The sequence below is a fragment of the Tribolium madens genome, unplaced genomic scaffold (assembly GCF_015345945.1).
Source record: "Tribolium madens isolate multiple individuals breed KSU strain unplaced genomic scaffold, Tmad_KSU_1.1 Scaffold_96;HRSCAF=242;Tcas5.2_LG5, whole genome shotgun sequence".
Taxonomy (NCBI): Eukaryota; Metazoa; Arthropoda; class Insecta; order Coleoptera; family Tenebrionidae; genus Tribolium; species Tribolium madens.
In genome coordinates, this window is record NW_025401068.1 from 9293973 (window position 1) to 9321525 (window position 27553).

Sequence of the window (27553 nt, forward strand, 5' to 3'; positions counted from 1 at the left end):
CGATTGTGAAATGACAATACTTTTGTTATTCAAAATTATTACGAACAAATCATCACTAGGTCTTAAAATACGAAAATAGCACAAAATATTTGCGACAGCAGTAAGAGTGTCGGAAATAAAAACTCCAGCAAAATCAATATGTATTATAACCAAACAAAAAAAAATACTTCTTGGTCCTGGTTAGTGTATTCTGAGTTGCCTATGTTCCTAAACTATGTAATAAAAATTCGAAATGTTGGAACCACTTTATTTAACAAAACACCTAACAATTCTCTTGTAAATGATAGCTACGCTAGTGTTGCCCTGCTACCTGGTGTAAAGTCGCTGCTGCCGCCACCCTCAAAACGTTTATATCTGCAAAAGCCCAAAAATAATAGCTAACAAACCATCCAAAGCCCTCACATTTGCTCATATTTCAACTGCTCTGCTTTACTTAAAGAGGCCCTGGTATTTTTTAGAGCTTCCATTAACTGGACCTGATGAATCTCGTAGTAAAATTCTTGCATATTTCCCTACAATTACAAAATAAATGCATCATAAATTACTTCTTCTCGGCGAATTCCGCAAACAATACGAATCATAAAATCGTTAATTAGTCGCATTGAAACTAATTCAAAGTAACAAATTCGATATGGTTGCGAACAATACGGCAACGAGGCTAAGTGAAGGTAAAATTAACAATCAAAGCCCATTCAATTCAAACACAAATTAAATTAAACGAAATATAAGCATGTATTTAACAGCTGTTAATTGCGATTCCATATTGAAATTAAAACGGCCGTAACAAACGAACTCGAATCAAATATTGTAGTTAATTATGGAGAATGCGGACGCACTCGCAGGATTCGCTCTTTTAAGTGCGTATACTTGGAATATAGCGCTTTTGAATAACAATAAAGGGCGACACCACGTAGGATAATTGCTTTAATCATTACAGAACCCAACTACGCTTTCACACTCGAAACAATCAGCAAATATTACAAAAATTATGATTATTAAAAATAAAATTTTTGTTTGTCCTTTATTTAATTGCATTTTTGGAATATTAATTAAAAGTAGAGTTGTTTAAAATGCGTATATTTGTGAGGCGAGGTTCTTAAAACAAGGCAGGGGGGGCGCCACCTATTAGAGCAATAATTGCCTCAGTCATTAGCCGTCTTCATTAACGGAACACAGTTTTGAGCAATGGATGATGAATTTATTCGTTTCGAGTGTCTCAATCTATCGTTTATTGTAACAATGTTGCAGTAACAGCTATTGTTGATGATCGATTGATGACGGCATTTTTCCACGATACATCTTGAGAACGAATCAACGGAAGTGACGTCAATCAGGAAACGACTGTGCCGGCAGGCTCAATACTTGCTTCTCATTATAAAGCAATCAAGATACTACCTAGCGCTGTATAATCCGAATGATATTGTTATCGTGTAATGTGCCTAGAGTAGTTAGCGGCAAACCAAGACGCCTATCTCACTAACTTGTCTAATAAAGCCTAAGAAAATGGCTTAACGCGAAATTGCTTCACTCATACCTCGTCCTGCAAGAGGTCTTTGACGGAATCCAGTTGAGCGCTGTAGAGGACAGCCTGTAAATCGGCGCCGGAAAAACCCTCAGTGGCGCTGGCGATTTTTTCTAAATTCACATCGTTGGAGAAATTTAAAGACTTTGACAAAACTTTTAAAATTTCGAGTCTAGATTTCTACAACAAGTTGATACAAAAGAATTAAGCAGTTCTGAAATAAATACCTTGTCGGGAAGAGGGCAACGAATGTGAATGTCGAGACGGCCAGGTCGTAAAAGGGCCGGATCTAAAAGGTCAGGTCGGGAAGTTGCTGCTAAAACAAATACACCAGAAAGGGTCTCGATGCCATCGAGTTGAGTTAAAAGCTGATTTACAACACGATCCGTTACACCAGTGTTGTCGTGGCCTCTCCTAATTGGAAAAATTTAATACAAATATGTAATATCTGGGACAAATGCAAAATTTAAAGTAATACAAATTAAATTTTTTTTATTCAAACATTAAATTTAAATAATCGACTCCGAGATCGTAACATATTTCAAACTATGGCTTCGGAAAATAAACTCCATTTTCGTGATAACAACTTGTATAATAAGAGTTATAAGACATTCTCGGTTAGCCTGTATTAAGGTTGAACTATACTGGGAAGTACAGTTGAAGACAAAATACTTTGGTCGTCAATGTCACTTGGGTGACATTAAATTGTAAAGCATGCTTTAGGACTGTTAACCTTATTTTTAGCTACTATCAATCATAGTTGACAAGTTGTACATATTTTTGATAGAAAGATATAATAACTGTCATTAATTTGAAATTGTCATTCATTAAAGCTTGGATTACATTAAAGTGTCAGAAATGTGACGACCAAAGTATTTTGTCTCCAACTGTAATGTGGTTCTGGCATATTTTATTTGAATTTTTAACAAAATTGCTTTTTTTCCCGATTCAAAATATTGATAGTATGCATCTTATCTTTGCGAATGTAAAACCGTTTTGCCGTCTACATTTTTCACTAATATTAAGAATTTAATTTAACAATAGCATGTCAATCAGAGAGTGCGAAACTAAATTGAAAAAAAAAAGATTCATGGTATAAGCATTTTTGTCAATTTTTAAATAATCAATTTTGCTTTGTTTCTTTTAATTTCGATGGCTAAAAACAGAAAGATAAATAGATGGTAACGCCACAATGGCAGTTATATTATAATAAATTGAAACAAACAAAAAATATAGTACATAATATATCAAAAATTATTATTCCTTTCATTTGAGATTTTTGGAATTTTTAGTTTTTTTACAGTAAATTACAAAATTACAGTTTTCAAAAACTATTTACTCTACCGTTCCGTAGATGGCACGTCTACGTTCCAAAATGTACCACCTCAGACAGACCCCATGCTCAACGAAAAGGCGTTCAAAGTTTTCAAGCGAAAAAAAAATAATTTAAAAAAAAAAAAAAACAGTAAACAAATTAGTTTTTTCTTACAATTGGATGTTGTCCCTCAATTAAATCAGGACCTCACACACACATAGCACAAAGTTTTTATCTTATTTTAAGTATTTGTAACGGATTGCAAAATTCAATAGTTTTTATTTTTTTTATGAAAAAACATATAAATCAAATTGCATAAAAAAATACAGTAACATAAGTAGGTAATCTACACTACGCCAACAATAAATCAAAAAATTCAGTACAGTTTTTTATATGTATAATAAAATGGCCAAAAATAAAGGTTTTTTAAAATTTATTTTTAAACACGGACAAAAAATTTCAAATTAATATACAGATGTCCGGAAAGTCGCGCATTTGACATTTTTTTATATCTATTTAATGATACTGATGATCTTGTATATGTTTTTTTAAATAATTTAGTAAAGGCACAAAAAGTTTGCCAATAAAAGCCACAAATAACATTAAACAGTTACAGCTTCTTTGTTTCTTCTTCTAATAGCCTGTAGCAAAAAAAAATGGAAAAACTATTTTTCTGACAGAAATAAATAGCGACAAAGTGCAACTTTGACTTAACTTCGAAATTTTTATATATAGATTTTCTTTACATTTTTCTTCTTGTCTATGACACCGCCCGATGATACAGTGTCACGGAGGTGCGCGACTTTCCGGATATTGCTGCTAAAGCCATCAAAAAGTTATTATTTTTTTTCGGAATTTTTGATTTACGATTTATTTTTATATTCATCATAGTTCAACCTCAATAAATTAAAATTTTAATTTTAATTATCGGTAGAACTATAAACACAAAACCAAAATTCAAAAAGAAAATACAAAAAAAAATTGTTCAACATTTAAGTAAACAAAATATTTTAGCGCTACTCTATCATTATTAGGTACTATAATTTCTGTTGAAATATTTTTTACAAAATCTTGCCGATGTAAATATTGTAAGCGCTAACTAAATGCAAATGACGTGTAACATCTTCCTCCATTTCTAGGATGTAAAGTTTTAAAAATTCGTATGAGACATTACCCTGTTATAGTTTTGACAAAAACTAGAATAAATATTTGATATTTTTCAATTTTTTTAAGAAAAAACCGAAAACTGCATCTGCTTCAAAAAAGTTGACAATATTATGTCAATTAAGCATTTGCTCTTAGACTTTCACACACTAACCTGGGAGCCAAGCTGTCGAACTCGTCGAAGAACAATATGCATGGTTTGGCGCTTTGTGCTCTAAAAACGAGACGAAATAAATCGCCAATTACACACTCACCTCATCCTCGTTCTCACCTTTGGAATACATCACGAACGGCTTGCTCACTGGCCCCGATATATTTCGATAAAAGTTCAGGTCCCTTTATGGAAATTAACCGAAGTCCGCAGTGTTTTGCAGCTGCTCCTGCCAATATAGTTTTACCTGTACCTGGAGGACCGTATAGGAGCAAACCGGATGGTAAACGGAGGGGTGCGTTTGAGAACACATTAGAAAACTAAAAAACTTATTTTTATTTCATTCCAAACTGTGATTTTGTTTTACTTTCGCCGGCCATAGCATAGTCTCAATTAAAAGTTTTTTGACATCGGCTAAACCCCCAATATCATCCAAATTTTTATCACCAGATGGAAGAAGATTAACGCCTGATAAAGACGTTTCGGTTACTGTTTCCAAAGCTACCTCACAATATTTTTCAGTAATTTTCATTGTGTCTTTATCAAAATCTACAATAAGTGATTAAGTATTGAATACCTGAACTGAACAAAATTACCGTTTTGATACAATTCAAATAAAGTTTTATTCACAAAATCAAAAATGTCCCGCATAACAAAACTTTCAGTTTTTTCAACCAATTTCTCTAAATCAACTTCATTATGATTATAATGTACAAAAAAAAATTCCAGCAATTTTTTCCTGTCATTCTAAAATCAAACAATAAATGAATTAATAAAATTAATATTTTAAACTCACTTTATTCAATTGATTAATAGCATAAACGTGTTTAAATAAGTGGTGGCCTCTCGTTGTATATATATTTTTATGTAATTTGGATGTTGATTCAACTGTTGCTAATAGAGCGACGGCATTATTTTCGCAAAAATTTTCAAAAATCGATTCCAACATTTCACTTACTCTAAACACAAAAATTAATCGCAAATTATATTTCTAAAGGTCCTACCTGTTATAATAAACCGTATTTTGAGAAAGAGCGTCTCCTTCGTTAACATTTTCACATAAAATTTCAAGATTATCCAAAATTAAAACAGATGGTTGATGGTGAATCAAATCGAAAAAAGTTGTCGATAATAATCTATGTAACGATTCAACGGTTTTTCCTTTGATTGATTTGCAATTAATTATTTTTGTATGAACGAAATAAGGAGAAGAATTTATTTTATGTGCAATAATTTTAGCCAAAGTGGTTTTACCAGTACCAGGTTTACCTACAACACAATTTAAATAAAAAAAAAAACAAAATAATGAAACAAGGCCACCTGTTATTAATATATTTTCCATTTTACAGAAACTTCTAGTTTTGTAAGTACACAAAAACAAATTACTGTCGATAATTTCCTTATAATTGGTCACATCCGTTGCATAATTATTAACACAAAAATCCTTTTTATCAAGAGTCTCTCTCTGAGGAATAGTTTCATTGATAAAAATTAACTTACAATTTCGAACTAAATCTTGTGTCACAACACAAAAGTTTGCCTGGCAAGGTTGAAATCGTATCAAACATCTCAAATTACTTCTAATTTCCCATATTACATCAGAATTTAAAACAAATTCATACGTTTTGCAATTATCGGCTAAATATTGCTGGAAATCTTGAATAACGTCGATTGAATAATCTCTTTTTGTGTAAATTTCTATTTCTTTTATTTCTGGTGAAGTATTTGTGTAGGGTTCTAAACGAACTCTTGCCCCAATTTCACAGTTCAAATGATTAAAGAGCGTATCACTGAGAAATAAATTTTCTGTGTACATTTTCTTTAATTTAAAATCGTCTAAAAAGTCGTCAAAAATGAGTAATCTAACATAAAGTGATTTCTCAACATCTTCGTTACTCAACAATTTTAATAAAAATAATCTAGAGTTTTTTATTGTGTCTTTTATTTTTTCTGAGACGCTGTCTCTAAATACAAAAACATTAAATGGAGAGTTTAAGTCACCCAATTGTGAAACTATTTCCTTAAAAGGTACTACGCGAAAAATAAAATTTCCTTCATTGTTATGACATTCAGACAAAAAATTAAATGTTTTGTCTATGTCTTTGAGTTCATTACTATTTTCTCTCCTGTTTGAAATTGAATTAAATTCTTTTTCTGGTACTTTTATTACGACTTCAGTCAAATTATCGATTTTCCCGGGGGAAACTGGTTTAATATCACCTAAAATCAATTGAATAAAGATTAAAATACACAAAGGTGCAAGTGACATACAGACAAATACAGTTACATGAATTGTTGTCCCAATCCAAATTACAAATTTCTGTCCATTTGAAAGAACGCGAATTTGCTCAAGCAAAGTGGACTGAACATTTTCAGCTAACGATTCCTAAAGTTACATTATTAATGAATGAATTTCGAAAAGATGAAGCAATTACCAAAACTAAATGATCATTAGAATCAACGGCTGTTATTGTAACACTCTGAATTGTTGGAGGTTTTGAAATTTCAGACACAGCAACCAACGAACTGTCCTCAAGGCCCAAAGCTTTCCCATACAATGAATTAATGCCAAGACTTTGGTCATCAACTGATCCTGACAAAGGGTCAACAGACACGTGGATGGTCTCATTATCATTATATGACAATTTGAGAACATTCTTCAAAAAAATTGTGACAAACTTAAGCTAGTGGAGACAAGGCAATACTCACATTTTGTAAACGTTTAAAATTATTAACAGACAAGGCACAGAAACAGTTTTTGGAGGTTATGTACCTGACAGTCAGTAATCCCTCAAACATTTTTACGAACTAAGTATAAGTAACATAACAGAATAGAAAAAAATCAAAGTAATTCATACGTGTAGATAAGAACAACACATTTCACTTTTAATAAATTATTTAAATCATTTCCAAATTACAAACCATATTTCTAAAAGTCACCACCAGACGCCTCTACCATCGTAAAACTTAAATTAAGAACTATTTCCAATTTTTTTAATCCTATTTAGCACAAATTATTGAATTTTAAACAATGAGTTACGCCGTATTATATGCGTTAACTTTTCTGCGTAAAATTTGCTCTAGTTTGAGTTAATAAATTGTTGAGTATAAGAATTCAAATTTACCACTTCTAGTTCATCCCTTCCGTTTAACTTATCGGCCAATGGGGACAGAGCAGTTAAAACGTTTCAAAACAACTGAAAGCCGAGAAGCTTTAAACATCAACGAACTTCACATGTGAATTTTTACATTACAGTTTTTCTACAATTTTCTACAAGAAATTTTACAAGTTTTTAAAGAGGTAAGTAGTCCTTAGTTGTTCTTGTGGGTAGTAAATTTCGTGATTAATATTCATACAATTCTAATTCATGATCTAACGATTTTCTAAGCGGCGACATTAACGAACTTTTTGCCTCAAATGTTTTTTATGAGGGTTTTTTCGAAATTATTGGCGATTGCAAGGTATAAAACGATTTGAACGTGGATTAAAACGACATAATTTTGCATGTTTAACACGCATGAAAAGGGTTTGGTTAAAAAAGGCGGTAAAATGTAGATGAGAATTAAAGGGTGTAGTTTTGTTTACATTTCTAAAAAGTTAATTAGAGAGAAAGTAGGAGACAGTTACATAATTAGCGATAAACATTGATTAACGATTCAATAAATAGCAATATTTGGGCATAAAAATGTTGTGAAACTAACATGGTTATGGGGTCATGACGTCTGATTTTTTTCACCAAATTTTTATTTTTTTATTCAAAAGGGACTTCATCATAACATACACAATTAACCTGAGACATTTCTGTTAATTTATAATGAAAGTTGCGAGTGAGGTACGTCATGTGTCTTATTTTTGAAAGCCGCCTTAATAGGGGTCAGTGTTTTCAGAATATTTCAGCGATGGCTCCCTTAAAGCCGTTAAACAGAGCTGTCACAGGCACCACCCGTCTAAACCAAAAAGCCTCAATTTCTACCAGAAGTCGGTCGTCACTATTGACAAATGCACAAATACGACCAAAACGAAAAGCCGACTTTTCTCCCGTCAAAGAAAATGCTAAAAGAACAGCAATGGGTGATATCACCAACAACAAAAAGAATGAAGATAAAAAGAAAACCACTTTGAAACAGCCTGTAAAAAAAACGATCGTTCAAGTCAAAACACTGCCCTCGGTCAGAACCGTGACCAAACCCAAGCAAAATGAGAATGTTCTACCCCCTCTAGCCCCTTGCATTAACGGGGTGGTGACTAGGGCTACAGTGAAAAACGTCACAAGTGGCCAGACGGCAATCAAACCCAAAGAAACGCTCAAAGAGATCTCTAATGTTAGTAGAATCAAGACAAGACTGAGCAATGAGTTTGAAAAGACTGAAGATTCTCTCTATTCGTCAGCATTGGAGGAACTGTAAGTTGAATGAAAGTAGTTTTTTTTTCGTAATGAGGGATGGTTTTAGCAATGATTCGATTAGTTCCAGTGGAGCCAAAGTTAAGGAAGCGAAAACGCCCCCCAGTGATGAGAAATCCCCAAACCTGTCTGTAGTCTCTTTCGTGGCCCAACAGCTCCAAAATAAACTCAATTTGGGTAATCATGAAGTTCCTGAAGGAGTGCCTGATTTTGATAAGGAGAACTGGGACGACATCCATCAAGTGTCCCACTACGCAATGGACATTTTCAATTATATGAAGAGTCGAGAGGTAATTTGTAAAACCAATAGGGAAAATGTTAGGATGTGTTTTTAGTCACTGTTTGATATCACTGACTACATGGACAGACAAGTCTGTCTTACAAGTTGGATGCGGTCGCTTCTAGTCGACTGGATGGTTGAAGTGCAAGAAAGTTTTGAACTGAACCACGAGACGCTTTACTTAGGAGTAAAATTAGTCGATTTTTACTTAAGCCGGATGACTGTCGGCAAAGAAACCTTGCAATTAGTAGGCGCGGCTTCCATGTTCATAGCTAGTAAATACGACGAAAGAATTCCACCAGCCATCAACGACTTTTTGTACATTTGTGATGGGGCCTACACGTGCCGGGAGCTCGTCCGAATGGAAATAAATATTTTGAAAGTCTGTGATTTTAATCTGGGCATTCCAATCAGCTACAGATTTCTCAGGAGATACGCTAGAGTAAGAAGTGCCCAAATTTTACTAAAATTTTGCTCAAAACTTACTTTCAGTGTGCCAAAATCACAATGCCTGTGCTCACCCTCGCAAGATTTATTTTAGAATATTCGTTGATGGACTATGCTACTGTTACTGTACGCGACTCAAAACTGGCCTCAGCGTCACTATATCTAGCACTGAAGATGAAAAAAATTAGTGGGTGGACCACCGCGTTAGAGTTTTATTCAGGTGATTATTTTACTTGGTCCTAAAACCACGAAACTGAAATTGTTGTTTCAGGCTACAAACTTGAAGATTTTGAAGAAGTTGTTATTTTATTAAACGACGGGTTACACAAAAAACCGAAAAGTCCACTAATGACTGTAAGAAATAAGTATTCTCATAAAATATTCTTCGAAGTAGCCAAAATCCCACTTATAAGTAATGAAGAATTGTTCGTTTAGGCCAATTGATTTTTGATACTTTACATGTTTGTGAAGTGATTTTATATCTGTTTATTTTGCATTTTTTAAGTCCCGGGTCTTAACTTAGATGTATTTTATTGTTTTTAAATTATATTAATTTGTATCGTGTGTGGCATTAGATAAATTAATATTTTCCTCAAATTTTATTACGGTACTCTCGTTGATGAAGACATAACGACAACATATTATTTTGTACTTGTTGATTTATGTTGAATAATAAGTAATTTAAGTTACATAAGAACTGAATGCTTACCTACTGATTTTATTACCTAATGTTTGAACTTTAGGCGCCATTTTTACGTAAGAGTTTACATCAGGATAATTACTCGTTCAATTGAATAAAACATCACGATGTTGGCACAAATGTCAGTATGTTTTTTCTCCACCTTGTATTGTCCTTTCATTACTCATAATTTCACAGTTGAGTTTACTAAATTTTTAAAACAATTTTTACCTAGTTTAACAAAAATAAATCCAAACTTTATTAAATTGCAATATTTTAGGGATGTATGAACCAAAACAATGTAAATATTTAATTTTATGGTACAAATATAAATACAGCCCAAAACCTTAACATTGAAAATAATGTCGAATCCAGTTAAAGAGAGATGACCAGAATTAATATTTTACTACATAAATGCTATCTCTAAGTCTTTCTTTGATTACATTGTAAAAATCAGTCGTCATCCTCTGAAAGGTCTTCATCTGTAGTATATTCCGACTCGTGGGCGTCTTCTTTAGCTGATCCCTCCTCTTCTTCTAGATCCTCCCATTGAGGATGTTCTGTGATTTCAGCAGGCGCAGCTTTCACATCTAATTTGATATCTTTTTGTTGATCAAATCCTATATACGAATCTGATCTTAAACATACGGTAAAAGTGTAAACTCCTACCCAATTTGGCGCTGTGAACTGAAACAAAATGTCACAAAACACATTCTTAACTCACAACAACATACTTTTAAGTGTACAACTTCCTGATCTATTAAACTGGTGACATAATGAGGCACTGTTAAGAGCGTCCTTGACTTCCTATCGCAAATATACGTCCACCAATACTCCTGCTTGTCATTAGGGAAGTAAGGACAATGCACTGGATGCGAAGTCTTCGATTTGCCTTGCAACGCCTTCTCTCTCTCGTGTAACTTCTTAAACTTCTCCCACTCCTGGTCATCATCCTCATTCTGCGACTTCTGCACACTGTCATCCTCTGAGGATTTGTCGTTCGTTTCAGCATCGCTCACATCCGATTCTTCACTTTCTTCCTCTTTACTCTTCTCTTCCTTAACTTTCTTTTTATCGGCAGATGGTGATTGTACCGGAGACTCATCCGGTTTGGGCTTATTTCCGGTGATAACTTTCGGTTGTTTGACAGGCTTTTTATTCTTTTTTCCACCGCCCCGTTTTTGCTTTAGCCAAGCTGGACGCTTTATTACTTGAACTTGGGACTGAGAATCTGTATCACCAGCTCCATCTTTATTGGTATCGCCGTCAACGCCGTTTTCGTTGATGAGGTTGTTGTCTTTCACGGTTTCGTCACCAAAGAGGGTGCTCATGGGCTTGCGGGTTAGGGTCACTATGACGGTCACGATGGCCCCAACGGTCACTTCTGTAGGGTTTTCATCATCCATAACTACAACAGAGAAATTAATATTGTATTAAGAATTTTTTTGTTAACAAACCTTCATATTTAACTTGAAAATCAATGTAAGGCATATTTCCCAAGACTTTCATCACATTGTCATACTCCTGCTCGCTGAAATTTCTTAAAATATTTCTCCTCTCGTCCCCTTTTAATTGTGCAAACTGTTGCAAAGACCTAATTGGCTTTTTCTTATTCATAAAATACTTCAAATTGTCTTCGTTAATGTAAGGTAATTGAAGTAAAGGCGATTTAAATTCCCACAAACCTTGGACGATCATTGGGCACAATTTCATACAGTTTTCTATTGTCTCAATAGTAGGTAATCTTTGTACTAAAACAAACAAGTAGAAACAAACACTATAAAAACGTAGTTTTCTCACTTCTGCGATTATATGCCAAAACTATAAGTTGGTTAACACAATTGACCTGTTCTTGAATTAAAGTGGGGCACTTTGCTATTATATAACGTCTGTCTTCTTCTAAAGTATTAGGATTTAGTGGTATGCGGGATAGATGAGCATGGATGATAGCACGAGCCTTAATACTATAAATGTAACACAAAGGCGCCTCCTTATTTTTTTCACCTAGATTTGGCAATTTTTTGATGAGTTGTGGAACCTCTTCATTGTCTAAATCTCGTTCTTTTATTTCCGAATTGTGTTTTTTGTTAAACTCTAAACTAGCGGCTAGGATCATAATTACACGCTTAAGCACCATGTTGGGAGTTTTATGGAAAAAGTAGTAGTACATCTGGGTTGTGTCTAGCAAGACTTGGTCAGTGAATTTTATGCTTCTGTACCACCACGTCCCGACCTAGATAATCAAAATTAAGGTGGGCCACCACACAAAAAATTAAACATACCACTATAGGAAGCGCTACCATGAAGACAAGCCCATACAGCCCTAACACCCACACACTATTCTCTTTCTCTACAATCCAGGATGGAAGAGCTATGCCAAAACTCATAGCGCCAGGACCATCAGGATTTCCGTATTTTTCCCAATTTTTCCGAGCCTCGTCGTCTGTTAACGCTTGGTAGGCTTTTGATAATTTCATGAATTCCTTTTCATTGCCGGTGTCTTTGTCGGGATGAAGAATGAGAGAGAGTCTCCTGTAGGCTTTCTTAATCTCAGCTTGACTCGCCCCAAGGGGGATTCCTAATATTTCATAAGGGTCAAAGTTTGCCATTTCATAATCAAATTGAGACACTTTGTACGCTAATAATAAGAGTAGCAGCCATCCAATTATTATCACAAGTTTTATTAAAAAATTTTTGGGACCCTTCCAAGGATCTGCATTCCTTTGGAACTCCCTTTTTTTGATACACGGGGGGCAGTGGCATTTTTTACTCTCTTCCTCGGGATCTGCAACAAATTTGTTTTAGAAAATTTAAATATGGTCACGGACTTGTAGTAAAGATTAAAGGAGCCACTTTTGGTAACATAAATTAAATACTGTTCTAACCTCTCTTTTTTTCTCTCGGCCAGTAGTATATCGTCGCTGGGATTAAGATTAAGGCTAAAAATGATAATAAGAAGTAAAAAAACGTCGAACCACTTTCATCATATTGAAATTTTTGCCCCATTTCTTCTTATTTACTAAAAATTAGACGACGTGTAATGTTTTTGACAATTCGGTTCGAAACCTACTTCAAATTGTTGCGCATGTGGCATTGCGAGAACCAAGCGTGTTTACAGTTATGTGGAGGAGGCCTTCCACCTCCAATTAACTTTTCATGATTATAGGACAATTATCGAGTATGATGACAAAATATATCAGAAGTTTCCATAAAATGAACATTTAATTTGATTAGTTACCACTGGTAGATCATTTGTCTGGAAACAGGGTCGCATTTGAACAATTTTTATAGGGCACGTTATTTTTTTATAAAGGATTTTTTGAAAAGATCTAAAAGAGGTCACATACTTACAACAAATATTGTAACAAATAACGGCTTGTTTAGTAGTACTTTTTAAAATTATTATTCCTCACATGTAAATATAATTTAAAAATACACACGTGTTATTATGCTATTAACTGGAGCCCCATTTTGGAATCTTTAATGCCAATTTTATATGTTATTAGCGATTATCTATGATGCCATTGTTAAAAGTTACAAGCCATATCGAAAGTATAAGTATTAAGTAATAAAGTATTGTGTCCACTGATAATGTTCGAAATCAATACACATAAAATGACCAACTTTCTATTGATTATGTGAAAATAGAAAAAGAACTGTTTATAGTACACAAATAAATTAAAATAACAAATAAATTAAAATAATTCTAATTAAATTATATCAATCAGTGAAGTATTTTCTTTTTTCGTTAGAAGTTAAATTTGTAACTTACTTTTACTTTGAAATGGACCACAAGGAGCACTTTGTTTACAGATGGTATAAACATCTTAACAATTCCTTATAAAAAGAGAAAGTTATCGGGAGGGTAAAATATTTTTTTATTTTTAAATTTAGCGCTTAACTGAGAAAACTGTAATACCAACAATTTTCCCTTTTACCGACCGAAAAAGTGCTACTTCCTTTTATATGGCGGACGTTGTGTTCGCTTGATGTGTGAGACTAGTGAAAAATAGAATTAAGTTTTACAGAAAATGGTAACTATTTTCCTTCTTTTTAAGTAAATATCTTCTAAATTATTAATTTCCGAACATGATATTGTGTTTGTACTCCATAAAAATGCGTACTTGACTCAATTTTTGTATAAATATGACATGACCACGTGTCTTAACATTTCTGAGTTTGTTTCTTTTTATCACAAACAAGACAAAGCCTTTGTTTTTTTAAACATAATGATGATTTAACGCTTTTGGTCCGTGTTTCTGATAACCATTGATTATATTCTCAAAAGCTCTGACCCCCATCCCCTCCCAGATCCAGATATCCCATTTACCCGAACTTCTCACTTAGCAATGGCTTATTTTCAGTCGTTGGCCGCCGCGCGCCCCTTAGTGAGCGTGTACAATGAGAAGTCCGAAGAAGTCAAGGGAGAGACCGTGGTCTTGCCGGCCGTTTTCAAGGCCCCCATCAGGCCCGATGTCGTCAACTTCGTCCATCAACAGCTCTCGATGAACCATCGCCAAGCTTACTGCGTTAGTGACAAAGCAGGTCATCAAACTTCGGCTGAGTCTTGGGGTACTGGACGTGCCGTGGCTCGTATTCCTCGTGTCCGCGGTGGTGGTACCCACCGTTCCGGCCAGGGTGCTTTCGGCAACATGTGTCGCGGGGGGCGCATGTTTGCACCGACTAAACCATGGCGTCGCTGGCACAGACGCGTCAATGTTAACCAACGTCGATATGCTTTGGCTTCAGCTGTTGCTGCCAGTGGGGTACCGGCTTTGGTCATGAGCAAGGGACATGTTATCGATCAGGTGCCCGAGTTGCCTCTGGTTGTCTCCGATAAGGTCCAAGAATTGAACAAGACCAAGCAAGCCGTGCAGTTTTTGAGACGCATCAAGGCGTGGGCTGACATCCAAAAGGTCATTATTATTATATTTAAATATTTAAAACCAAAAATTATGATGACTTTGCGTTTGGTCCTAGCGTGCTGACAACTCTGATTATAGTCGCACAATGCTGATATATTAGTAATAAATGCAATCATATTTTATATTGTGCCACAGATTGATTTTTCATTTTTTGTCATTTAGGTTTACAAGAGCCAACGCTTTCGCGCTGGTAAGGGTAAAATGCGTAACAGGCGACGCATCCAACGTCGAGGTCCTTTGATTGTTTACCACAAGGATCAAGGATTACGCCGCGCGTTCCGTAACATCCCCGGGATTGATTTAATCAGCGTTGAAAAACTAAACCTTTTGAAATTGGCTCCTGGTGGTCATGTTGGCCGCTTCGTCATTTGGACCGAATCTGCTTTCCAGAGATTGGACAAACTTTTTGGAAGTTGGAAAACTGCATCTGCTGAAAAGAAGGGATATAATTTGCCTCAACCCAAAATGGCCAATACTGATCTGGCACGTTTGTTGAAGGCTGATGAGATCAAGAAAGTTTTGCGTGTGCCACAGTATGTTTTTGTTAATTTTATTGTTATTTTTGTATATATGATGAAAATCTTTTGAGCACTGGGTTATGATAATCCGTGATTACCTGTTGACACCTGATTCAATTATTTATTATTAATTTCTGTTTGTTATAATTCATTTTATTCTAATCTTGTTTTTCATTGTCTTATAGGAAGAAGGTTGTTCGTCGTGTCCGCCGTTTCAACCCATTGGCTAACACTAGGGCTATGTTGCGTCTCAACCCGTACGCTGCGGTATTGAAACGCGAAGCAATTTTGTCATCTCAGAAGCGCCAAGCTAGTAGGGATGAAATTTTGGCCAAGAAGAGGAAAGTGAGTATTAAAAATAATTTGAATATTTCACTTTTTATTCTATGATGATTTGCTTTTGGTCCGTGTTTATGAATAACAATGATTTTATTATTCAAAAGCTCTGATTTTATTTGGAGTGTTTCATGTTTTATACGTTTTATTACTTGTCTTTAATTAATTTGTTTTCTTTCTCAGATAACTCTTCCGGATACGTCACGTGTGGTCAGATCCGCCAAATTACAAGCTAGAAGGAGGCAAGCCATTTTAAAGGCTAAATCTAGCAAAACCAAGAAGGTCAAGAAAACTTCTAAAAAATAAGGAGATTAGGATAGTTCTTATATAATTTTATATTGGGACTACCATAATCTTGGTTTATTTGTAATTAAAAATAAAAAAGTTGCGGAATTACATATTGTTTTATTTTCCTCTTTCAAAAAAAAGTAAAAAAAAATACTGACGTTATTAAAGTATTTGGTACATTATTTACACAATAAAAAGAACTTGTTGACTTAAAATATGGAATTTATTAGACAGTTATCTTTTGAGTCGGAACATTAATAGTTTCAAATGTTCTTTGCCTTGTTATGATACAACTAATAAAATTTTAATACTGATTGATCATTAGTAAATAATCCAAATCTGCTGTTTTGTTGGTTCATTACTATAGTATATTTACAAGGTTTTTTCGTAATTATGTCTAAATATATATGAGACATCAATTTTCTTACTTGTAATCCCAATATATTCAAAAATTAAAATGTATTACTCTTATAGGTTTAAAAATTGTTTGAGTCGTGTCATATTTTATACAATATGACATTTATATGCTCACAAGTATATTGTCAATTTATATTTTACTTTGAGTAAACAAATAAATAAAAGTTTTTATGTTTATAATTTGGGCTTCTCTGTTACAACTTTAACTAATTTAAACATTTGACGTAAGACATGGTTTGATAAATATGTAATGAGCGTGAAGTAAATAATTATAATTCTCTGAAATGTTTTAACATTTGGATTACCGGAAGGTGTCTGTCTGTTTTTAAGGAGACTTGTAGTCGCTACGCATTTACTAGAAATAATAACACAATTTATTAATTTTTTGTAAAAATAAATTATTCAAATAAACATGGCAGGTATATTTAATTTAATACCTTTCAATGCTATATTTCAATCTGATTTTTACGTAAAATACTCATCTTGAAATTACCTACATACATTTAGCTTTGTTATCGTTAATCATAAAATTCTTAACTTGGTAGGTAATATTAGTGATTTAATTTATGCAATTTACCTTAGACTTATGATATAAATCATTTTCCACATAAGAGCATGACAAATTATTGCAATGAAATGCATACAGTATATATTAAACTATTGTGAACATTAATTCATTACTCATGGTATCATTGAACTTTTTTATTATAAAATAAAATTCTGCAAACGTATGAAATATTTTATTTATAATTTTTTTGCCAATAAATTACAAAAAGTGATTTTAATTTATTAGTCTGTAAGCTCAGTTGATGCCTCGTCCGTTTCATCACTCTGAAATACATTTTCTATCTCAGATAACAATTCATCAGATATTTCAAATTTATATTGCGGTTCGATAATAATAGGATTCCTGGCGGTTCTTGGTCGCTTCATCGCAATTCTGTTTTTATTAATTCTTTGAAGAATCTCAAATTCGTCCGCTGAATTTAACTTGCACATTCTTACATCTAAGTTTTTTAAAGTCGTATTGTATCTCAAGCCTTTCAGAATAACTTTACCCATTTCCTAAAACAAAAAAATTCGGAACAATTATTTTTTATACGTAGATACTAGTTTCAGTTTTAATTAGTGTTATTATTTATTAGATAATTAAAATATGTTATTTGATTAATGATTAGTGTAATAAGAAAATCCCACTTGGAAAGGCCGATTTTACTCTGACAGAATGGATCGCATCCGCTTCACTTAAAATGAAACAAAAAAATACCTCTCCTAAAGAGTTATTACTCAAATCCAAATGCTCCAAATGCGAATTGTGTTCAATCATTTCGCCTAAAGTCGAAATATGGCCCACTCCACATGCGTTTAAATGCAATGTTTTTATTTTCCGTGCACTTATCGTCAAAGGTTTCATTAAAATTGCGACGCCTCTCTGACTAATTGGATTTAATTTTAAATTAAGACTTTTTAAATTGCAAGCAGAGCTACAAATCACGTAAGATAAGGATTCAATTCCTTTGGCTCCTGTTAAAAATCAAAATATTTTCAAACAAAATAAATTGTAGAAATTATTTACCAATACGATTGTTTGTTAAAATTAAATTACTAACAGAATTTTCTAAACAAAATTTACTTATAGCCACTGCACCGTAGTCTCGGATTCGGCAGTGTGAAAAATCCAGTGTTTCTAATTCATGTTTTAAAAGAGATTTTAAAATTATTACGGCTTTTTCGTCATCAATATCAGAATTTTTTAATCTAAAAGAAAAAAAATATTTTTTGTTATATCAACATTTAATTACCTGAAACATCTTAATTTACACTTTTCCAGTCCTTTCGCTAACAATCTGATGTCTTTTGACGAAACTCTAACTGTGTCCCAGGTGAATTTTTCTCCAACATAGGTCTATTATAGGTACATGTAATAATAATTAAGCAAAATTAAGGTAAATGAACTGTGCTATTTTTAAAATGTAGATATCCGTCATACAAATGTATTCGTATAAATTATTGATAGTTAAAAAATTTAACATTTACATTAATTTAATTGTATTTACTTTGGTTTGCGTCAACCATATTTAAAATACAAAATAATAATTGAAGTAAATGGATTTATGACAGACGTTACATGTGTTCTAAAAATAATAATATTTAAATATCGGGAATTTTATTTCCATTTCTCAATCTTCTTTCATCAACTTCATTCTTTACCTGTTTAAAGCAAATTGACAGTTCAGTTAGATTTTCCAACCCTGATGTTATTGCATTTAGAGGAATCCGGTTCGGGGAATTTTCTGAACATTGCAATTCCCGTATGTTTAAAATTTTAACGTAATCAGTACACAAGTCGGCCAATTCTTTGATCTAAAAATTTTAATTAATCAATTGCAATATCACGTAAATAATACACTTTTTCAGCATCATAATCTTCAGGTTTGAGTTTCTCTAAATATTCACAAATATGTGTTTCAAGAAAACATTCTTTCCAAGTTCTCTTAAAATGCTCAGTTGTGCTTGATTTTCGCGATCTTTCACTCTCTTCGCTACTTTTTCTGCTGTTGCTCACTTTTACAATTTCGTTTATTTGGACGTCTAGTGAAACATTTTCAGGAATTGATTTTGGCCACTTTTGCAAATAACATCGTTTCCAGTAAACATCACCATCGATCTTTGGCACTGTTAGTGTCAGGGGGAGATCGGTTGGTAAAATGTTTAGCAGAAGGCAGCGATCGATTGTTACAACTATTTCTTCCAAAATTGGTTTTTCTAAGAAATTTAAGTTAAAATAAAACAAATTGTGAATGGTAAATATATACCTTCCCAATTTTTTGCGATGGCTTCCAGGCAAAGTTCTTGCAAACTCTTAGGTAGGGTTCGATCCCAGTTTGACAGATTATCACTCCGCAAAGTATTTTTCGCGATGTTGCTTTCATTGTAACAATTATAAGTTTTTAAAGTATTTGGATTAATAGTGACCGGAATACGCATTGTTTGATCAATAGATCAAACATTCCCTTTTGTTACGGGAAACACAAACGACCTTATTTCTCACAATTTCTTCACTGACGCCAACCATTTCAACTAATTACAGTTTCAATGTAAATAAACTAAAATATCCAAGATCCGTGATTATAATTTATTCAACTGACTTGTTTCTCAAAAGTGTCCAAATAAAAAATGACTTGTGTTTTAGTCACCACGTGATACGGATTAGATTGACTTGGATTTATTATCCTTCAAATGAAATTTATTCTCATTGTTTAGTAAATTATTAATTTGTTGACCTAACACGGAATTTCCCGATGACTAATGTGATAATTAAAATCAGAATGCTGTTGATTGAACCACCCGTTACCAAATAAAGCAAAAAGACAAAAGGTCATAGAAATATTTTAAAATTTTTAAATACGAGTTGAGTTAAGAGCAATTCTAATTATACAACGTTGTTTTTCTACTTCTTTGCTACTTCCTGTTACAAATGTTCATCACTTCGTGACCAATTATTTTGCAGATTGACTCCTATTGTTTGAGGTTTCTCGAGCTACCTACATTTTAAGATATTTTACATTATTCATGAAATTGACTGACAAACCACATCGTTAACCTTTACCTCAATACATTTAGTTTTTCTGAAAAAGATGTATTTTTGGGAATTTAAGTCATTATCACCATTTTTCTTCACAAATCTTCACAATAATTATTTTTAAATAGTGATTTGGAAAATTTAACAATTTGTCATGAGTTATTACATAATCCAGTATAATACTGTAAACAAGTTGTTAGAAAACCATCCAATTAATCAAAAGAATGTCATTTTGGGAAAATCTGATGATAACTAAGTACATAATTTTAACCAACTTAAGATGGGCGTGTTAGTCATTGATGTTTAGGCCTCCATTTAATAAGTGTAAATTTATGGAAAGAAGTTGATTAAATATGAATTTTATCTTTCGTGTTTATAAATCTAACTTGGCAAATTAGCAGATACTTTTTAAGAAAAAAGTTAAAAGTTTTTAAACTTTTTTGATTTGGTGTTTGTCTGGTAAAATAATACTTTCTCCAATGCTAATAAAATGTGTAAGGACGAAATTAATGCTTATTTTGATACTATAGACTTCATTATGTTCTTCCATTCGTGACAAAGAGGTGTAATACCGGTTGATTCGTCTACAGAAAAAAGGATGTTGGAGTTTCCATCACTGCGATCATTAGAATATACACGATTTCGTGCCTAGTTTTGTCTAATATGGTAATAACACGAGTTTAAAATACATTAATTAAAATATTGGTAATTAATAAATAACAAGAGTCGTAAATTGTTAAGTGTAGACACATCCTATTGTAATTCTCCACCACGATTCACTTAATAAATCTTTTGATCATCTTATTACTATTGTGACACTTGGCTTCTACTGCAAAGCTATTTTCGTAACCAAATGTCATATTTATGTTATTGACCAATTTGGAATTACAGGAAGGTTAAGGTGTGGGCTTCTTAGTATTGTCACCTTGTCGCAATTCAAAGATTCTACAATAATTTTACTTATGATCGAATCATTTCACTGTTGAAGAAGTTTCAATCGCCAAGGTTATTAAACCTAATTTTACTGTTAAATGCAATATTTTTTGCGCGAAGACGCTGATGGAAATCTCAAATTAATTTGAACTTTACAATACGGAGAAAAACCGACTAAAATGTAGTCACATCAGCAGTGTATTTGATGGTACGCGGAGATGATTTGCTGGAACGATTTTTTTGTCATCACGGATTATACTCTCGCACTTTTTACCTACACAAACTCGTTATTATATAAATAGAAGCTGAACGTCTTTAAGATCGTAGTCATCGAGAACCTGTAGATCTGTTTCGTTGTCGACTACGCCGCTGTTGACCATGAAACATAATTTTTATTTATTGTTGTTCTTAGCTTTTGTGTCAGTTGAACTGTGTAAGTGCATCTGTGCAAATTTGCATGTGAATAAGTCGTTTATTTTGCTTAATTGCAGCTCAACAACATGGAGTTAAAGGAGGCAGTTTCAGTGGCAGTTTTAGTAAGAATTTTTTTATTTTGGAAATAACACATTTTTGAAAATATTTTTATAGGCACTTCATCGGCAGCATCACAATCATCATGTAAGTTTAGTACTTGAAATTCAAAAATTATAAATGTAATTGTGTCTTTTAGCTTTTAGCAGTTCAAGTTCAGGTTCATTTTCTGGTACCGGTTCTTTGAACGAAATTGGTGCTGGTTTGAAGGATTTGGTTGGAAATTTAGCCCACGCAGGTGCTGCGTCAGGTTCTGTGGGTGGTGGAGTCGGTTTTACGGGTTCCAAAGCAACTTCTGGAGTTTCCGGTGGCTCTACCGGCGGTTTAAGTGGTGGTGGAGGTGCTGTTAGCGGAAGTGGAAGTTTCGCGGGAAGTTTTGGGGGCTCAACTGGTACCTACTGATTGACGTCTTTTATAGGAAATTTTTTATCTTAAATTTTTTTTTAGGAGGAAGTTCTTGTGGACTGACAAATAAGAACTGTGGTTCCGGTTCCGGTTCCGGACAGAATGTTTTGAGTGGAAGTACTGGAGGTTCCGGTGGAAGTGGTCTTGGAGTTGGTGGCGGCGTGGGAGTTGGGCCTAACGTTGACGTTGGAAGTGCTGGCCCTGGAAGTCCTGGTGGAGTTACTTGTGCTTTAGGAGATAATAAATGTTCAAGTTCAAGTGGTACTACCACTGGTAAGTTTGTGTTTACGGGGTAAACAAAATTAACTATTTATTCTATTTTTGATATACAGGTGAAGTTAGTACTGTAACATCTAGTGCTTCTGGCACAACAGGTGGAGAAGTTTTGAAAGGACTTTCCGGTAAAGATGAAGGGCCTAATAGATCTGTTCCTGAAAGTACTGGTGATAATAATGCCATAAGTGGTTCTACTGGACTTACTGGGAGTTTTGGAGGAAATTCAAATGCTCAACTTTTACCATTAAATCCATCTAATGGTAAGTATTGAGTTTTAACATCCCTAAATAACAAAACATGTATTTTTAGGAGGAAGTACTTTTGGCCAGTCAGGCAGTTACGGCGGAACTACCAGTACTAGTTCTTCCGGAAATTACAACAAGCCAAGTGGAGGGTACGTCCCCATTCCTACATATCCTGCTCAACCGTCGGTACCTTCAGGTGGATATGGTCCTGGTTCTAGTTTTGTAAAACCGTCAACACCAACGTATTATCCTGTCAAACCTTGCGGAAGTTATGGAGGGACTGGATGCGGGACATCGGGATCTTTTGGAGGAACTGGAAGTTTTGGAACACCTGGATCTGCTTCTTATCCTGTAACAACTGGAACTGGAAGTTATAAAAAACCTTGTTGTAAAGGGCCATTTCCTGGACCTAATGGAAGTATTCACCAGAGTAAACCTGCTAATTCTGTACCTCCAGTACCTGGCGTTGGGGGTTCATATCCAAGTTCTGGAGTAACAGGAGGTGCTGGATTTGGTGGAAGTATTAGTAATATAAAACCAACATTTCCTGGACCTAGTGGAAGCATTCATGAAAGTAAACCAGCACATTTCGTTCCTCCAATTCCTGTACACCATGGAGGTGCTCCTAACTATCCTACAGGTTCGCACGTAACTGGGGGCAACTATCCAACAGGATCACACGTAACTGGGGGCAACTATCCAACAGGATCCCACGTAACTGGTGGTGGTTATGGTACAGGAACTCATCAAGTAACTGGAAATTATAATGGTCATGTTCCTACACCAAGTCATCCTGGTGGATCTAAAGGAACATGTTGCAAGGGACCTTTTCCAGGACCTAATGGAAGTATCCATCAAAGTATTCCAGTATCCTCCGTTCCTTCAGTTGGTACTACTGGAAGCCAGTATACAGGATCTTTGCCTGCATCTGTTGGAAGCATTTCCGCTAATATTCCCTCAACTTCTATTACTTCTACAATAAATACCGGATCTCAAGCAACTACTCAATCCGGAATTTCTGGTTGGAGCAAAGATTATGCTACAGGTAATGGATATACACACTATTACACTATACCAAAACCTTCTGTACATCTACACCCACCAGTCAGTGGAACAGTTTACACAAAACAAGTTACTGGTCATGGCTACCAACCGTTAAATCCCGATTTCATCTTCGTAGGAAAAACAAATTTAGAAACTTCTGGATCTCCAGCTGCTACAGAAGGGTCAGGCTTTGCAACGGGAAGCATTTCTATTCAAAAACCTGATGGAGCTTTAAAAATACCAAAAATTGAGTCCGAAAAAGACAAAATATCTGGAACGCCTAGTTCTGGTTCTGGAATTGCGACTGGTAGCGTATTTGTGCAAAAACCTGATGAAACTCAAAATACAGGAGACGATAAACCTTCTGGATCGTTTGGTGTTTCCGGAACGTCAACAAGTGTATCATCTTCTGATGCCAGTTTTACAAGCCCACCTGTTGTAACTGAAAAACCTGAAACAAGTTCTTCTGGTAGTTATGGTTCTTCTATTTCCGGTACTGGAAGTAAATCTGCTAGTGGTTTTGCAACTGGAAATGTTGAAATAACAAAATCTGATGGGACGATTACCGGAGGGAAAGATTTACCTAGTGGCAGCACAGACGCAAAACCTTCAACAGGTTTAGGTTATGGAAGTGACAAGTCAAGTTCTGGAAGCAATGGTTTTGCTACCGGAAATGTTCAAGTTTTTAAACACGATGGTTCAGTTACTGGGGATATTATCGGAACAAAACCTGCAGTTGGTGGTTCCGGATTAGGTTTCTCTGGAAGTTATGGAGGCTCAATATCTGGTTCTGGAAGCAAATCTGATGGTGGTTTTGCAACTGGAAATGTTGAAGTTTTTAAACCCGATGGTACTGTCACTGGAGGAAATGATTTACTTGGAGTAACAAAGCCTGTGGCGAGTGATTCTGGTACTTACAGCACAAACTCCGGAGTCGATAGTTTTGCAACGGGTAATGTCCAAATTTTGAAACCTGATGGAACAATAAACGGAGGAAAAAATGTACCTGCTGGCAGCACCGAAATAAAACCTGCAATAAGTGGTTCAAGTTCTTACGGAAGTGCGAACACCGGAGCTAACGGTTTTGCCACCGGTGATGTTCAAATTTTTAAACCCGACGGTACGATTACTGGAGGGAAAGATATATCTTCCGGTGGTAGCTCTGGTGGTTCTTACGCAGGAAGTGACTCTTTTGGGTCATCTGGAAATTGCGGTTCTGGAATTTGCTACGGAAGTGTTAAGAGTCCAGTTGAGGGATCAGCCGGAAGTGGGAACTTTGGTGGCGTTGCAGGATCACATAGCGGTGCTGGAGCTTTTGCAGCATCAGGTTCTTTCGGTGGCGTGAAAGGAGGAAGTTATAGTACAGGAACAGGTTTTTCAGGATTGCTAGGAAATTTGTTTGGGAAACATGGTTTAGGTGGGAATCTAGGTGTGTCAGGATCGGGGTCTTTTGCCAAATCCCATTCATTTGCAGGAAGTTCAAGTAAGTTATCAGTTTTAATTTTTATTCTAAAATGCCTAAAATGTGTTTTTAGGTTTTGCAGGCGCTAGCTCTGGCTCATATGCAGGACATTATTAATAATAACTCCTATTTAATTTTATTTTTTATCTGTGAATATTATTTTTATAAGTAACTTTATATTGTATGTGATTTTTTTAATAAACATAATAATTTTTAATTCCTGTTTTTCCTTTGACCTTATTTTCTTATACAGGGTGCGCCAGAACTCGCGCCCCAGAGAAAATTTTCAAGTAAGGTAAGATACCAGGAACATGAAAAAAATGTTTAAAAAATTCTATCTGTCAAAAAATTTTGACATTTATTTTTTGACATTTGACATTTTTTTATATCTATTTAAGGATACTAATGATTTTGTATATGTTTTTTTACAATTATTTAGTAAAGGGACAAAAATTTTGCTACTAAAAAACGCAAATGACATTGAACAGAGTTACAATTTAGGATACAGCTTCCTTGTTTCCTCTTATGGAAAATTATTTTTCCAACAGAAATAAATAGTCAAAGTGCAAACTTTAAACCCTTATAACTTCGAAATTTTTATAGATAATTTTTTTTAACATTTTTTCCATGTTCCTGGTATCTTACCTTATATGGCATTTTTCTCTGGGGCGCGAGTTCTAGCGCAGCCCTGTATGTATGTTGCAATCAGTTAAAACTTAAACCAATTATTACAACACACACACAAACTAGTATTTCAAAATTATAAGGAGATTGCAGATGCATTTAATTAACTCTGTAACACCAATAAGAATTTTTTTTGACTTTTTTGGACAAAACTTAAAAAATAATAGTTTGTTAATAAATACAATAATTTGGAAATATAGCTTTTGTTAATATTGTTAATAACTACATACCACAATAATTACAGGAGCTTTAAGAGTGTGTAATAATATCACATACTCGTAGTTAGAAACTAATTACGAGGGAAAAGACAAGTAAGTATATCAGTATGAGAAAAAATGTGTCACTTCTTTAAAAACACTTAACTTGATCTTGTAGAAGCACTTCAACATTTAAAAATTTTAAAAGTATTACAAGACCTTCACATTATTTAGTTATAGTTGCCCTTCATTTTTAAATGGGTACAAATTACAAACCTACGCATTTTCGATTTTATGAGTATACACATTTAAAAAATACTTACCTTTTTATAAATGTGCAAAACGACAATGCGAGAATATGCCGTTTCTTAGTGTAAATCGAATATTGTGCCCTTAACAAAAAATGGCTAACTTAGCCCCTAATTTTGATGTGTGAAGTTATGTTAGTAGAAAAATTGCTTTTAAAGAATTTAAACAGGAATTTAATAAGAAGTATTTAATTTTTACTAGACTTAAAACTATTTTAATTTTTTTTTATGTTGGTAATGAAATCTATTTCTATCACACTTTAAAAAAATAATTTTTGTTGAAGTAAGCTGTAAATATATAACTCAAATTCTTTAAGATGAAACATAAAATAGATGTCTACTGCCATTATCAACAAAAAATTGATTAAAAAGTGCACAAAAACCTTGTTGGTTGTTTTTGTAAGTACATATACAATTTTGCAAGGCAATGTAACACTATAAGTTATACAAGGCAAAATATTTAAAAAAAATTGTGGGATAAGTGTTGTTTAAGGTCTTTTTCATCAAAAAATGAAAGGCACATCAAAAGATGCGAATACTAATTTACATTATTTACTACACCTACCTTAATTTAATCAATGGTTCATTGCTATACCCAGTCCATTAAAAAATTAAAAATTGTTACTTGTATTGTCAACACTATTGACCTTCTTGCAAAACTAACTTCAAAAATAGGGAAAAGTTTTAGATCCTAATTAACGTCTTCCTTAAAACTACCATAAAAATTACAAAAGTTATTATATCTTTTGAGTATCTATTTCACTTTTATTATCAAGAGTCCGGAAGTAACTTTCATGCAATATTTGATGTAATAATTTTTTTCTTAAGTGGGCATCAAAAACAAACAAAATTGCAATAGAATATTGTTATTTGTTTGTGCAAATAGAGGGGCCAAAGTGTGAAAATCAATTAAAAGTTGAAAGAGGGGACTAACTCTTCTACTATATAAATTCCATCTGTAGAGGGTTCTAGTCAGTCACCTTTTGATAACTAATCATGAAGGTAAAAAAATAATACAAATTTAATAATACAAATTGTTAATATATATTTTTAATTTTTTAGGTGTTCGTTTGCGCTTTAGTGGTCTGCGTCGCTGCTAACATTGTCCAAGGTATATTTATTAATAAACAGATAACTTTTTTTTTGTAACACGTGTTTATTAGATTTTGTTTTGAGATAGGTATTAATTTAACAATTAACACCTTTTCTTGTCAATCAATGTAGTGAAAGTTTACAAGTTAGTGCAAATGACACTAAGCAATAATGTAAGCCGGCTTAATTTAATATGAATTTGTATATACAGGTGGTCATCTTGGAGGCGGCGGCGGCGGAGGTGGAGGTGGTTGGCAGTCTGGCGGTGGCGGCGGCGGCTGGCAATCTGGTGYAGGCGGTGGTGGTGGTTGGAAGCCACTTGGAGGCGGAGGAGGAGGCGGCGGTGGC

General features: G+C 34.0%; 6 protein-coding genes and 2 non-coding genes across 14 annotated transcripts; 5 read left to right on the top strand and 3 right to left on the bottom strand.

Moving 5' to 3' along the window:
* Positions 1-232: 232 nt before the first annotated feature.
* Positions 233-7107, bottom strand: LOC123012439 (peroxisome biogenesis factor 1). Its single transcript, XM_044410353.1, has 14 exons — positions 6862-7107; positions 6588-6809; positions 6424-6538; positions 5473-6372; positions 5157-5421; positions 4949-5111; positions 4749-4899; positions 4520-4701; positions 4273-4472; positions 4156-4215; positions 1750-1936; positions 1535-1702; positions 403-512; positions 233-354 (listed from the first exon to the last, which is right to left on the bottom strand). Exons 1-14 carry the CDS (start codon positions 6949-6951, stop codon positions 288-290), a joined length of 2880 nt encoding a protein of 959 aa, XP_044266288.1. The 5' UTR covers positions 6952-7107; the 3' UTR covers positions 233-287.
* A 210-nt stretch (positions 7108-7317) lies between these two features.
* LOC123013067 (G2/mitotic-specific cyclin-B3) lies at positions 7318-9846 on the top strand. Of its 4 annotated transcripts, none has more exons than XM_044411387.1 (7): positions 7339-7453; positions 7916-7985; positions 8041-8555; positions 8605-8845; positions 8891-9277; positions 9328-9502; positions 9554-9846. In XM_044411387.1, the coding sequence occupies exons 2-7, from the start codon at positions 7968-7970 to the stop codon at positions 9715-9717; spliced, it is 1500 nt and encodes a 499-aa protein (XP_044267322.1). In that variant the 5' UTR covers positions 7339-7453; positions 7916-7967; the 3' UTR covers positions 9718-9846. The 4 variants fall into 4 exon arrangements, with proteins under 4 accessions (XP_044267324.1, XP_044267322.1, XP_044267323.1 ...); XM_044411388.1 differs by having other exon boundaries at positions 8620-8845; XM_044411389.1 differs by lacking the exon at positions 7916-7985 and having other exon boundaries at positions 7318-7453.
* Positions 9847-10256: 410 nt separating this feature from the next.
* On the bottom strand, positions 10257-13189 carry LOC123013066 (translocation protein SEC63 homolog). 2 transcript variants are annotated; one of them, XM_044411386.1, is made up of 7 exons: positions 13032-13189; positions 12847-12980; positions 12244-12746; positions 11762-12194; positions 11419-11712; positions 10696-11369; positions 10257-10648 (listed from the first exon to the last, which is right to left on the bottom strand). In XM_044411386.1, exons 2-7 carry the CDS (start codon positions 12965-12967, stop codon positions 10415-10417), a joined length of 2259 nt encoding a protein of 752 aa, XP_044267321.1. In that variant the 5' UTR covers positions 12968-12980; positions 13032-13189; the 3' UTR covers positions 10257-10414. The 2 variants fall into 2 exon arrangements, with proteins under 2 accessions (XP_044267321.1, XP_044267320.1); XM_044411385.1 differs by lacking the exon at positions 13032-13189 and having other exon boundaries at positions 12847-13025.
* A 691-nt stretch (positions 13190-13880) lies between these two features.
* Positions 13881-16136, top strand: LOC123012661 (60S ribosomal protein L4). Its single transcript, XM_044410726.1, has 5 exons — positions 13881-13995; positions 14326-14877; positions 15049-15419; positions 15590-15749; positions 15924-16136. Exons 1-5 carry the CDS (start codon positions 13993-13995, stop codon positions 16044-16046), a joined length of 1209 nt encoding a protein of 402 aa, XP_044266661.1. The 5' UTR covers positions 13881-13992; the 3' UTR covers positions 16047-16136.
* LOC123014018 lies at positions 14186-14259 on the top strand. The gene has a single exon (XR_006413295.1). It is a non-coding gene; the product is annotated as a small nucleolar RNA SNORD18 (small nucleolar RNA).
* Positions 15786-15857, top strand: LOC123014017. Its single transcript, XR_006413294.1, has one exon. It is a non-coding gene; the product is annotated as a small nucleolar RNA SNORD18 (small nucleolar RNA).
* Positions 16137-17171: 1035 nt separating the features above from the next.
* On the bottom strand, positions 17172-19546 carry LOC123013007 (dynein regulatory complex subunit 5-like). Its single transcript, XM_044411286.1, has 7 exons — positions 19262-19546; positions 18856-19211; positions 18657-18809; positions 18248-18351; positions 18022-18203; positions 17713-17969; positions 17172-17510 (listed from the first exon to the last, which is right to left on the bottom strand). The coding sequence occupies exons 1-7, from the start codon at positions 19431-19433 to the stop codon at positions 17235-17237; spliced, it is 1500 nt and encodes a 499-aa protein (XP_044267221.1). The 5' UTR covers positions 19434-19546; the 3' UTR covers positions 17172-17234.
* Positions 19547-21271: 1725 nt separating this feature from the next.
* On the top strand, positions 21272-25141 carry LOC123013265 (uncharacterized transmembrane protein DDB_G0289901-like). Of its 3 annotated transcripts, none has more exons than XM_044411694.1 (9): positions 21272-21394; positions 21453-21497; positions 21550-21579; positions 21632-21883; positions 21940-22170; positions 22230-22433; positions 22483-23463; positions 23524-24945; positions 24998-25141. In XM_044411694.1, exons 1-9 carry the CDS (start codon positions 21340-21342, stop codon positions 25039-25041), a joined length of 3264 nt encoding a protein of 1087 aa, XP_044267629.1. In that variant the 5' UTR covers positions 21272-21339; the 3' UTR covers positions 25042-25141. The 3 variants fall into 3 exon arrangements, with proteins under 3 accessions (XP_044267629.1, XP_044267630.1, XP_044267628.1); XM_044411695.1 differs by having other exon boundaries at positions 23599-24945; XM_044411693.1 differs by having other exon boundaries at positions 22483-24945.
* The last annotated feature ends 2412 nt before the right edge of the window (positions 25142-27553 follow it).